The following is a 13409-nucleotide window of genomic DNA, read 5'->3' on the forward strand; positions in this document are numbered from 1 at the left end:
AAGAGGCTTCTTAAAAGAACAGGGAACACTCAAAAGATTGAACTCTAAAAGAATTGAAAGCAAGGTCTCAAAGAGGTATTTGTCCACTCATGTTCACAACAGAGGTATTCACAACGGCCAAAAAGTAGAAGCAACCCAAGCATGTTTGATGAATGAATGAATAAACAAAGTATTGTATGCGTACAATGGAGCATTCCTTTAAGGGAAGGAGATGCTGACGTAGCTATGAATGGACCTTGAAGACATTATCCTAAGTGAAAAAAAAAACTAGTCACAAAAGGACAGGTACCATATGATTTCACTTACATGAGACACCTAGCATGATGGGAAATTTTATGTGTCAACTTGACTGGCTAGGGGATGACCAGCTGGTAAAAAATTATTTCTGGGTGTGTGTACGAGGGTATTTGTAGAAGAGATTAGGCTGAGTAAAGAAAATGGCCATCCCCAATGGACCTGGGCATCATCCAATCTGTTGAGGGCCCGAGTAGGAGAAAAAGGTGAAGGAGGGGCGAATTTGCTGTGTGCTTGAGCTGAGACATCGTCTTCTCCTGCGCTCAGACTCTGGAGCTCCTGGCTCTTGGGGCTTCAGAGTGGACCAGGAGCTTGCACCAGTAGCCCCTTGTTCTCAGGCTGGGGGGTTTGGACCGAAAGTGCTCCACCTTGCAGCCAGCAGATTGTGGGACTTCTCAGCCTCCATCATTGTGTGAACCAGTCCCTCATAAGAAGTCTATATGGCTATATCTGTTCGATTGGTTCTATTTCTTTGGAGAACCATGAGTAATCTACAGAGAGTAATCACATTCATATAGAAAGAAAGTAGAATGAGGGCTGTTGGGGGCTCGGGAGGGGATGATGGGGAAAGTGATCTGGAGATTGATGGCACAACGGTGTGAATGTACTTACCATCACTTTAATGTGGTTAAGATGGTGAATTTTGTATGTATATTTTGATCTTAAAAAAACGACTTTGCCATTGAGGGAAGTATCTGGTGTGCACAAGTGACACTTTCTAGATCCTATTTGAAGAACTATGAAATCTGAAGTAAAGGGAATTGCGGTGAGCTCAGGGAAGCTGAGTGGTGGTAGGAATGCCTTGCCTGGGGGTGAATGTTGGGCCATTCCTTGCCGTGTGGGGCAGTGGGACATCTGCCCAGCCAGTGGGTTTCAGAGGAGCATTTTATTGTAGTTTTCTAATAGTTAAATAAAGTCAGCTTGGGACTCAGAGGAGAAGAACAAGCCATCTTCCTTAGGGGACCAGGACACGTAAACGCCACACGTGGGCATCTTGTGGAGAGCCCCTGGCCAGGTGTGCTGTGCTGTGAACTGGCTCCTGCCAGGTTGGGAGAACCACCGTCTCGTGTCCCTTCTTCATTCTTTCCTGGTCTCCTGTTCCTTCCAGATCCTGGTTCTCTGCCTTCCCTTTGGGGGAAGGTCAGTATCCAGCCCATTGTCTCTAAGGCCCGACACCTGCAATTCCACTGTGCCTCACGGTGGCTTCTACCACTACCATCCACTCGTGACTTTGAGCTTTCTGGTGTCTCAAAACCAGCTTTCTCCCCGCCAGGGACAAAGGTCCGCTGGTTGATTTTCTGAGTCTCTGTTAGTCCACTGGATGTACCTTGTCCAGGGAAATGTCACTAGGTCACACAAAGTGTCCTATAACCTGTAGTGACAGGACTTCCAGCCGGGTCGGATGCTACACCTCACAGAGGTGGAAGGACCTGGAAGCCGCTTTGAAGTTACAAACCCTCAGCTCTGCATTGTGCTTTAGGAAGTCTTCTGGTGGGTTTTGATATTTCTCTTTGCTATTATAAACCAGTTTTAGCTACTGGCTGGTTAGGAAGGAAGACCAAGTCTGTTGCAAAATAAAAGATCAAAGTGCCAACGTCATCCCGGCTTTCAGGGCTCAGTGTCAGTGCAGGTCTCCAGGCCCCACTTGAGGGCTCCCAAGCAAACATCTGTCCTCTCGGAGACTTTGTTTTAGAGACTCGTCTTTCTGTGCTTCCAGTTAAATCGGGTTCTGCTTGATCTGTTGAATTTCATTGAGTTCTTCTTTTATTGCTGTCAGTTTTGGGGGAGCAATGCTAATTAGTTTCGTGGCCTGAGAAAGCCAGCAGGCAGGGCCCCTTCAGGGGGATGCTTGGCATGAACTGAGGGCTTTGCTTATAATAACGTGCCCCGTTGCAGTTGGTAATGGGGGTGGAAGCATGTGCTCGTGGAGCGTGCACATGACACAGTGTGAAGGGATAAGCAGGAGCAGACGTCCGGAGTGCTGGGAGCCAGCAGCCACCACGCTAAGTTGCTTCTGGCAGCTCCTGCTCAGTTAGAGGAATAGATTAATTAGGGGGATTTTAGAAGTCCAGACAGATTAGAGCGGGGATGGTTTCATTAGCAAGTCCACCATTAATATTCAGTTTGTTTCGCGTTTCTTTTTCCTAATGCCGGAAGGTGTCTCATCGCTCTCTCCTCCTTCCCACCCTTGCAGCCGTGACCCGAGTTGAGGCCTCATGGCACCTTTTCAGGACCATTCAGGGTCCTTCACCTCCTGCCCAGCCCTAGCGTCCCCTTCGCCTCTGCTAATGCGAGCTCTAGAACACCAGAAGGCCTTGGAGTCCCACTGCCCTTTCAGCAGGTCGTGCCCTCTCATGCTGTCACCGGCAGTGACAGTGCCGTCACCTGAGTGAGGTCTCTGCAGGGAACTGCTGCCTGAGGGCAGAGGGCAAAGCAGCTGCCAGCGTTTGCGGAACAGTCTTCCTGGTCTCTGCTTGCATTTTACATCCTTCCATTTCCACAATCTCATTGTCCACGTGTGTGTCCAGGTGCAGGAAGAAAAGGTGCAAGAGGTGAGGTGAGGAGAGGTGAGGTGCTTGTTTGAGTCAAGGACAACCTGTTTGAAAGGGTGACAGAAAGCATCCTCCCTGCTGCACGCCTGTGTTGGGTAAGCAGGTACTGCCAGAGGTCAGCCAGTGATCAGTCATGTGGCTTCTGCAGCTCGCCTGCCTTGGGTCCTCGGACAAGCCTGGCTGGACCCCACCCCTCCCCCTGGGACAGAAGAGGGGGTAACACCTGCTCAGTCTCCCTTCACTTCAAAGGTGACTGGCCACACGTGTTCCCTTGTGATCAGTTTTAATCATGAGGATTCAGTGTGGTTAGAGTGTGAAGGTCACATATCTGTCCCTAGCTCGATGGTCACAGGTCTCAGTCATGGGAGAATTCAGACCACTCTCCAAACTTAACTAGAGTGGATGTGTTAAAGAAAACAGACGAGTTAATGGTTAAGTCCACCCTCATTTCAACATGTGGTGAGGGCAAAGTGACTATTAAGTGGACCGGAATGAATTAGGAGAATATGATTAAAGAATGCCGATATGCTTCATATGGACATGTTAGCCTTATGAACTATTCTTCTCTATAGAGGTTTTAATTGACTAATTCCTTCCTGCTTTTAGCCCGTGTCTAGTAATCTGTGCAAACATCAAGGCACAGTGACAAAGGAAAGTGACAGCTAAACAGAAGAGCCATGGGCGGGGCGAGGCTCTCCTGGGGGTACACTCAGCGGGTCAGTTATGTTGAAGAAGTGCCGGCCTGCTTGTTGAGTGCCTGCTCAGATGGCCTGGGGGGCGCCGGCAGTGGCCCTGGTCAGGTGGAGCAGAGGGTGTCAGGCCCACGCGTGGCTCATGCTCTCTCAGAGGGTCCCTGGTTCGTGTATGGGACCCATGTGGGACATGTCACAGGGAATAACACTTTACATTCATTAGGAAAGATTCTTCTAAACAGAAAACTAATAAGCTGACTTGAACTGTACCTTATTTTTAGGAGCTTTCGGCTTCAGGAAGCCCTGGTATTTCCCCTTCACTGTCTCGTACTGGAAGGACATGTGCGGCTCGGTGGTGAAAAGGTGGTGCGCTGTGTGTGCTGGGCCCATCTTCAGGGCGGACTTGGACAGTAAAGGTGTGTAGAGGGTGGTGCACCGGACGCGTCGTCTTCCTTCTGGTCAGCTTTGTTGTGGTCGAAGTTTCTGGCCGAGCCTTTGTAACTGACTGCGCATGCACTGGTTCCTGGCCCGTTTACAAGCTGCTGTGGCTCAGAAACACGGGGACAGCAGCAACGTGCGGAGGAGTCCCCTCGGGTGTTTACGCAGCGTGGTGGTAGGGTTGCCTGTTAACCCAGGTGGTAGGGTTGCCTGTTGTTACAGCGCCCGTGTGTTACGTGCACTTGAGCACCCATGATGTCAACCACAAACCCTTCAAGACGGCACTTTGTCCTGAAAGAAAACGTTTATTGAACCACATCCGAGCAGAAAGGGACAGGTCCCAGGCACCAGTCTGAACGACCAGCCCTCGGGCAAGTGGGGAGATAGGCGTGTCGTGTCGTGGGACTGACGGACTCTCCTATGGAAACAGGTTGGGGGGAAAGGTGTAGGGTGTTTGGAAGGAATTCACACTGGCTCTAGGTAAGGCGCTGAGGTGGTGGGAGCAGGTGGAGCAGAAAGCCATGCGACAGGTGCCTTGTGTGTGAGGAAGAAGAGTCTGCTGCTTCGGGGGTGTGGGCGACAGCCTGAAAGCTCACATTCAGCAGGGGGTGCGGGCGTCGGGGCTCATTTATTCCTAGGTATTCGTGCAGATAGCACCTGGCAGTTGATGCCGAGTTCCAACACGCATTCGAGGTGTGAGCGTCTTCTGTTGGTGCCAGCCCCGGTTCTGACTGACCGTCCTACCTGACTCGCCTTCCCCTCCGGCCGCTGTGGTCCAACTCGGGACTGACGGCTCAGAGCTTTGCTCTTGTCAACTGTGATTTAGTAAAATGAAGCTTTAATTCTAACAGGAATTTGTATAAACTACAGAAACAAAGGTGGGCAGCTAGCAGGTGGTTTTAAAGTGTTCACACGTGCTAGTTGATTCACTGTTTCCATGAGAGGGCATGTCACTGCCCCTGCACACGACGAAGGGGACAGGAGAGGGGACAGGGCAGGACTAGTGGTCCCTCTGTGTTCCTGGGGCACTTCTACAAAAGGATCACTTCAGAGGGAACCTACAGGTAAACAAGCTCCCAGCAGGATGGCTTTATTGTACGTCAATACTGTGATGTAATAATTTTCTGATTATACAAGTAAAATAAGAATCTTTGAGGAAATTGGGAACACAATCAGCACCTATTACCTCTCACCTCCTCGGGAGCCTAGTTCGTGAGAACATTTCAGTGTGTAACTAACCTGCCTGCTGTTGGCCTCTGCGTGTACACAACCGTGTGTGTGTGACCTTTTTCTTATACAATGGATGACATAAGGTACAAAACTTGGCAATCAGAGCTTTCACTGAATTTTTGCCAGAACATAACTTGCCTCTTGATTTTGGTAGAGAAAGACTTTCGAATTGTTTCATGCGTCTCACAGCCGGAGCTCCTCCAAGCAGTCCGCTGGAATACGAGGTGTGAGCAGCACCTGGGGATTTGGGAGTCCTCTTGCTGAGTTTGCAACCCCCTCACAGGGTCATCGCCGCAGAACGGGAAGGGAACGCTGGAAGGAGGCCCCCTGGGCGTCACCCTGGTGTCTGTGACCAAGGAGTACCAGCCCCACAAGGCGGCCGTCCAAGACCTGACCCTCACGTTCCACAGCGACCAGATCACCGCCCTGCTGGGCACCAACGGTGCCGGGAAAACCACTGTCATGTGCGTCTCCTTTCACCTCTGTGAAACACGGGGTTTGATTATTGAAAATACCTGTTTACCTGTGAGACAGGAGGCCAGGTTTCTTTCTTTATTTTGAGTCTCAGTGCAGTTTGTGGGCACACAGGAAAGACAGGCCTCTGGCCAGAGCTGCTGTGCGCCCTGAGCCAGCAGCCACCCTGCACGTCTGGGGCAGGCAGGGGAGCAGCATGGAGTTTAGAAATCTTTAATTCTTCCTTTATTCCCTACAGATAATTCACCTGCTTTTACTGTAGTTTTTGAAAGTCCTAGGACCCTTTTCATTTTCTCCTGCTAACTTTGCTTGTATTTCTATAGAAGGATGAAATTCAGAACAATGTTTGCAATTTAAACACCCAAGTATTTTTTTTCCATGTTCTTATTTTGTGTGGTTGGCAGTTTGTTTTAAAGTTTGAGTTTTGGTTTAGAATCCATTGGCTCCAGATTTGATTAAAGAATCAAATCATGTGATCCCAGAGAAGTAATGAGCTCAGAAATTCGTGGTCCACAGAATAGCCCTGAGCTGGCTGTGGAAATGGTGGCTTTTTAAGGTTAAACCACCAAAATGATCGAATTTCTCTTTGAAAAAGTTGCTTTCTTTTGTTTTTTTCAGCAGGACTGCTTAATTAAGCAATGAAAAGGACTCTTGTCTACCTTATTAAGAAAGGTAGAAAACTAAACACACACAAATCTTCAGAAATCTCATACTGAAAACAAATGTAAGGAAAACGGTGTGGCAAGTTGTCTTCTTTCCTTGGATACTGAAGCAGGGCTGCAGATCCCGCTGCGTGTTGCTTGAGTGTTTTCACTTTCGGGACGTAAATGTCACACAAATAATGGCCAGAAAGCTAGCATTCCGTGTCGTGCTCTTTTCAGTGCACGTTTCTGCGCAGCAAGAAATGAGAGTTAAGACTGCAGTTTCCTGTTGTTTCGAGGCACTGACTGTGCCTCTTTAGTAGGTGTTGGAAGGACATCTGGGGTTGTCCTAGGGATCCTCTCTCCCGGCAGCTCTCAGACAACAGGCTCAGAGGCCAGTTAATGGACTCTCATCACCATTTAAGGCAAAGAGCCCGAGATGTGTAAGGAATGTGTACACACTATTCTGTAGTGTCCCCCAGAATGTTTGACAACAGCGCAGCCACAGCTGTCAGTCAGGTCTGTTGAGTGACTCGTGTGCACTCGTGGTGTCTGTGGAGAGCCCAGTTTGATGAGCTTGGGACGTGGGGCTGCTGCTGGGAGGGGCCGCGCAGAGACACGGGGCCTGGCCTCCCAGGTTTCCCGCACCCTCCCGACCCCCGACCCCCAGGTGACGCCCATTGGACCCACTGCTGGACTTCCAAGGATTTCTTATAAATGCCGTCGTGCACGCTTCTCCCACGCGGCGGTGCTCACAGACCCAGGCGCGGTGGGTGCTGTGACGCCTTGTCACCAGCATGTCCCTTATGCTCACGCTTAGTGGCACTGAGGTTGCTTCCAGTTTTGGGGGATTGTAAACAAAGCTGCTGTGAACATCCAGGTAGATACCTCTGTGCACACACCTTTTCATGCCTTCCGTGTAAGCGCTTAGGAGTGGATTTGCGAGGCTGTGTGGTAGGCGTATGCCTGACTTTTCAGAAAATGGGAAAATGGCATAAAGTAACTAATAAGCTTCCTGAAACGAGGCGGCAGAATGAGGCAGGCCTCGGGCCTCCACTGGCCATGTTGGACAGGAGTGGTTCTGGCCTGGGCCACTTGTGTTTCTATGCTGTTGCCAGGGACAGGTGGCCTGGGCTTTAGAAGGGAAAGACTTGGCCGCAGGGTCGGGTGTCGCGGTTTGCGTTTCTGCTTGGTTTATGTCTAATCATGGGGACTTAGGTAAATGCGCCCTTTCTTTAGCCTGCCTCCTCACCTGTAGACATGAAGTCAGATTTATAACCGCACACTCCCAGGCAGCTGTCACGGGCTGTGATCTTTCCGACTTCTAATGGGCTGTGTAGAGACCGTCTGCAGGAGGGGAGTGCTCCGGGCACGACGTCTCAGCCATGTTGCCTGGGACGGACTTGGTTGCTGAAGCAACCGCCACCTCCGTTGTCCCTGCTAATTTAGTTTCTCTGGCAGATCCATGTTGACGGGACTGTACGCTCCCACTTCTGGGACCATCATCATCAATGGCAAGAACCTGCAGACAGACCTGGCGGCGGTCAGAAGGGAGCTGGGGGTATGTCCTCAGCAGGACGTCCTGTTCGACAACCTCACCGTCCGCGAGCACCTGCTGCTCTTCGCTTCCATCAAGGCTCCGCAGTGGACCCGGGCCGAGCTGCAGCAGCACGTCTGCAAGTCAGTACCAGCGCTCTCCCTGCCCTGCCCCGTGACCATTAGTGAGGGTGGAGAAAACATCAGCGTCGCCATTTATGAGAAGAAACAATTAGCAAGTGGTTCCTAGTTGTGGAGTTCTGACACAGAATGCCATCGAAGGCTTCTCGCGGAAGACTTTGAACTTGATTTGCCCTTGAAGTGGGGAATCGATGAGCACGGGTGGGAAAGCGTGGCATGGGCTGTCGGTGGAAGTCTGTGCCTGGAACGTGGGCTCAGGTGGGTGGAGCGAGGGGCCTGGCACCGCTGTCAGGAGCCCAGCTGGTCAGCTCAGGAGTCGGACGTTGTCATGCGAGTGGGCGATCGTGGGTGGGACAGCATGGTCAGCCTGAGGTCTGGAAGGTCTGTCTATGACCGCAGGACAGATAGCAGGGTCACGGGACAGTCTGGACAGAGGCAGCTGAGGGCGGGAGGCTGTGAGAGCCCGACTTACGGTGGGGGGGACAGGAAGGCTGATGTGAAGAGTGTTCAGGGCAGCGGGGGGGCAGGCCGTGTGGTCACCTGGATACCCGAGGCAGGGTGGGGGTGCAGGCGGAGGCTCGAATGCACCAAACAGAGATAGCACAAGGAGGACCCACAGGTGAGGACGTGTGATGGGGAGAGGCGTGGGGTAGCCAGGACTGCCAGCGAGGCGAAGCGACAACCTCCTTTCTCACTGGGACTCCAGAAGCAGCTTAGACCAGAGGGAGAAGGCACACCCCAAGGTCCCTGGTCCGAAAACAAAGTGGCGTCTCTGGAGGATGAACTTGGAGGGGTGGGCGGAGGGAGGACAGTAGCAGGGGAAGGGCTGACCCAGGGCTAGTGGCACTGCCCGGGAGCAGTGGCAGCTGGGTGGAGGCCGCCTGCCGGCGCTGCGCCCCCTCCCGCTGTGTGTGGCTGGGCCGCGAGGCAGGAGTGTGTGCGGCCTCCTCATCCTCAGTTTACCTGCGAAACAGAACAGGTGCCAGGCCTGTGTCAGTGTCAGTGTGAACGAACGAACACATGAGCACATGGGATCTGGGAAGCCCTTACCCATCGCCGCTTCCGGTTCCTTTAATAGGCTCTTGTAGGCTTTGTATTTTAGAGTAAGGCTGTGACGGAGGTGGAAGTGTGCTGGGGGCGGGGTGTTTTGTCCTCTGTGCCCACGCGGAATGTCAGCACACGCTGCTCCCTTGGTGGGATTCTCCCTTGGTGTTTCCAGCCCCATCACGAGATAAGGGGACCGAGGCTTCAAGTTGTCACACATTTTACGTACCTTGGCGATATTATTGGAAACTGAGGGAAGTGGTTCAGACGGTGCTTTGCCCGGTTGTCCCACCGGCGTAGGCTCCCTTTCCCTGCTGCTTTGCGTTTCCATCACCAGCAGCCAGCTCACACCTTCGTCACAGCCTTCCATGGAGATGCCAGACTCCGGCCACCCGTCCCGCTGCCCTCGGCTGCTTCTCCCTATTCCTCTCATGCTTTCTGTCACCTCTGCAAGGCTCCTCTCTGCTGTGAGGGGGCAGGTCCTCATCTCAGCACGTCCTCAGAAGGGGCTGGTCACAACCATCGTGTGACTGATTCCCGATTTTCAGGAAAACAGTGACTGTGCTGTGGAAGCCCACCTCACCCGAGTGGGCAGTTGACCAGAGTGGCCGTGCAGCACCAAAGGGCGAGCTGTTGAGGTACAAGCGAAATTAAAAACAATCCTGGGCCCCTGTTTTAGGGAAATCCCATCTACTCTGGACCACAGCAAACTGCGCAACTGGGTATAAATTGGGTTCCTAACAATGCCGCACGGCTTCGCCTTCCATCTGGGCACAGGCAGCCCAGGTAGTCTCCAGGTCCCTCTGTGTTACCTAGCAACAAAGCCAATTTGCACACAAGCAATCAGAGTGAGATCATGTTTTAGTGCAGCAGCTCCCAATTAGAGGGAACGCAGACTGCCAGCATTCGAGGGAGAGCCGGCAGCTCCGTGTCACGCTCCGGAGCGCTTGGTCTCCGTAATGTGCAGCTTCATTCCAGTGTGAGTTCAGGGGAGAGAGGCTCCCTGGGGGTCCTCCGAGTGAGCTCCTGTCAGGAGTCAGGTCTTTACTGTGGTGCCTTTAATTGGCCTGGAGAAGATTAGAGGAGCCTCAGAGGACCTGGCTCAGGCCGTAAGTCAATGAGGTGTTGTTATGTAGTGAACATCAGCACGTAGAATTCTGGCGGACCAGGGGACTTGGGTGGAGGCCAATCTGTGATGGAGATGAGATGGTCAGGGGTGTGAGTGCAGGTAGACAAGAGGAGAGGGCAAAGGCCGGAGCCCCGGACACCCCGAGATGAAGAGGACAGAGGGCAGAGGAGGGACCGGCCACTGGAGAGAAGGAGAGGCCACTGTGGGAGGAGGAAGGCAAGTCCAGGAAGGAGGCGGACTGGTCAAGTACATCGGACGCTAAGGATCAAGTAAGATGAAGACTGAGAAGTGACCTCGAGATTTATATGTTGAGGCCACTGGTGACCTCGGTGAAGCATTTCACAGCATGTTGGGAAGGAAGGTCAGACTGGGGTCAGAGGGAGAACGGAAGGAGAGGAACTGGAAATACTTCTTCCCAGGAGTTTTGCTGCAAAGGAACAGAGATGGGACGGTGTAAAGATGGAAAAGGGAAGTCCAGAAAAGGTGTTTCCAACGAACAAGCAGTGGCGGTAACTAGAGAGGAGGGAGACTTGCCGGCGTGCTGTCCCATTCGTGGTGGGAAGGAACCTAGTCGGGAGGGATGGACCCAGGTAAGACAGTAGGAGGCAGACCATGGGAGTGAAGGAGAGGAAGGCAGTGGAGAACTGGGTTTTGTGGGGCTGAGTGATTGCTGGAGCTCAGGGTGACTGGGAGAAAGGATGCGCTCAGGAGAGGATGTGTAAAATCCACAGTGGATGGCGATTGCGATCGTGTGGGTCCTACTTCCTGTGTCTCGCCCGGCCGCCAGCGAGACTGGGGAGCAGGAAGACCCCTCGCTGGGGTACTGGCGGATGTTTGCTTTTGTGTCTCGACCAGCCGCCATCAAGGACGTAGTGGTGTGAACCCCCTACCCATGGCTCCGTGGGTGTTCCTTTTTGGCCTCGCCATGTCCTGTGTCCTTGTGCGGAGAGCGGGAGCTGAGACCCTGCATGACAATGCGTGGTTGGGGCCTCTGGTGGGGCTGTGCTTACGGGAGATGATAAGGTCCAGGCTGGGATAGTGCAGAGGTCACGGTAAACAGAATGCAGGACTCTGGTTAATGTCACTGAATGGGGCTCATCAGGTTCACCTCCTCTGTTGTGTTGGAGTCACCCAGGTGGGGAGGTGTTGGGGCCGGAGTCTCATTGGGAATAGAGGTCAGGACGCCTGCCTGCTGCAAATGAGTCATTTGTCCTCTCTGCCCAGGTGGGGTGTTGTCAGCAATGGGAACTCCTGGAAGCAGGGACGTAAATTGCTGCTCTAAATTTAGGTGGAGACTCACCCAGTGGAAAATGCACTTGGGCTAAGGTGAAGTGGGTAGACTGAAACCTGGACACAGAGACGCTGGCGTGGGCGCTTTCTGGGTCAGGATGGGAAATACGTAAATCACGAAACAGACATGAGACATTTACTTAGTGGGCAGACAAGCATGTCCTTGGGATTTCACCCTTGTCCTTGCTTAGGCTCCTGGAACTTTCTAGGACCCCACAGTTGTTGAAGCCCAGCCGTGTGGAGCCCTTGGATTCCTCCTGTCCTGTGTAGCCTCCACACGGACCGCTGCTGGCAGCCAGCCGGGAAGTTGTGAACGGGCCTGCAGCTTAGCGGGGATGGTCACTCGTTTGGGGGCGGAGGACCGGGACAGGTTTCAGGACGGCTGCTTAATGTTGGTTTTCCACACGTGAGTGGTGAGGAGAGAGAGCTGTTTGCGTGGAGTCAACGGGTGCTGTGACAGGAGAGGTTCTTTGTGAGCGGTGTGGACCCCGAGAAGGAGGCGAGACCCCACCTAGGAGGCATCTGGAATGCGGGAAAGGTCCCTGAGGGGGACCAGGAACAGGGCTTATTTTCACGGGATGGCACCTGGTGTTCTGGGAGCGTACCACGCACAGAGCCAGGCAGACACTGGCACAGCTCTGCACGGGGCCCTCATCCAGGGCCTTGACCACACGCCCGCTCCGCTGTGCGCGGGGGCCGGGTCCCTGCTCCCCCTGACACACAGGCTCATCAGCCACCCCTCCCTGCTCTGTGGTGTCTGCAGGGACTGGAGGGGCCGGGGGGGCAGGGTAGAATGGAGAGAAATACTCCTCCAGGGAGAACACCCACCCTGCCGAGCGGGCCCATGTTTGGTCAGTTGGCACAGTCCCATGTGACCCTCAGGAAGGGGACGCTGCTGTATCCGGACGCATGCACAGTGGCTTCCGGTCCTCGTGGGTGTGCCCCTGGCCTGCAGAGATCCAGGTCACTGAAGCCATTATTTGTGGGGTGGCATTGGAAGCGTGTCTCTGAGGGGTTCGGGGACATGGCAGCCTTCTCTCGTTCCAGGACTCTTCAGGACGTGGGGTTAACGTCACACCAGCAGAAACAAACCCGTGCCCTGTCTGGAGGCCTCAAGAGGAAGTTGTCCCTCGGTATTGCGTTCCTTGGCACGCCGAGGACCGTGGTCCTGGACGAACCCACCAGCGGGGTGGACCCTTGCTCCCGCCGCGACATCTGGGACATTCTCCTCCAGTACCGAGAAGGTAGGGGCGGGGCCTCGTTCTGCTGCTGTCCCCACAGGTCTGTGCAGGGAAAGGCACGCTGTCTGTCATGTGAAGAGCCGATCCCAAGAAGGACATGTCATCCTTTTCAGAAAGAGATTTTCGCAGACGCTTGTAGAAATGCATCTGTTACGGACCGTCTGTGCCCTGCGAGGGCGGCTCGCTGGGAGGAGGCTCTCCTAAGGTGCTGTCAGCAACGCTCGTTACTCATGACTTCAGTTCAGACTGGACCCTGCCATCCTGTCCACCGTTGCAAAGTCGCAGATTATCAAAAGGGGCAGAGACAGGCTTCCAGCCACCGAGGAGGCTCGGGCTGCGGGGCGTGGGGCTCTGGTTAGAGGTTCTGTTCCTTACGTGCGTTGCGGTGAATGTCCAGTCGAGGGCATCAGAGGGGAGGTGACCAATGTCCAGCCCCTGGTTCTCTGTGACTGACAGCTGGGAAGCACAGCTGTGGGGATCTCATAGGCACCCCCTGACTTGGAGAACGCCGCAGAACAGGAAGCTCGTTCGTCCTGGTGCCTCTCACCCAGTGCCCGGGCATCCGCGCCAGGTTACCACAGGTTTTCGTACAACGCTGGTTTGCTTTTCTCTTGTGCCTTTTAAGTATAAAACCTTCTTACTTGACCTGAAGCCTCTACATCTCTGAGGGACATAAGAATTTCCTACCTAAGAAATGCAAACAGAAA

At 53.4% G+C, this 13409-nt stretch overlaps 1 protein-coding gene across 1 annotated transcript in view; it reads left to right on the forward strand.

The window, feature by feature from the left end:
• Positions 1-13409, forward strand: part of ABCA13 (ATP binding cassette subfamily A member 13) — a gene marked incomplete at its 5' end in the record, with an annotated part of 245529 nt that overhangs the window by 111273 nt on the left and 120847 nt on the right. The window contains 4 exons of the mRNA XM_081079377.1: positions 3820-3954; positions 5490-5670; positions 7783-8001; positions 12509-12705. Coding sequence (XP_080935503.1) covers positions 3820-3954; positions 5490-5670; positions 7783-8001; positions 12509-12705 — 732 coding nt within the window. The remainder of the gene's footprint in view (positions 1-3819; positions 3955-5489; positions 5671-7782; positions 8002-12508; positions 12706-13409) is intronic.

The sequence above is a fragment of the Rhinolophus hipposideros genome, assembly GCF_964194185.1.
Source record: "Rhinolophus hipposideros genome assembly, chromosome: 18".
In the NCBI taxonomy this organism is placed as follows: domain Eukaryota; kingdom Metazoa; phylum Chordata; class Mammalia; order Chiroptera; family Rhinolophidae; genus Rhinolophus; species Rhinolophus hipposideros.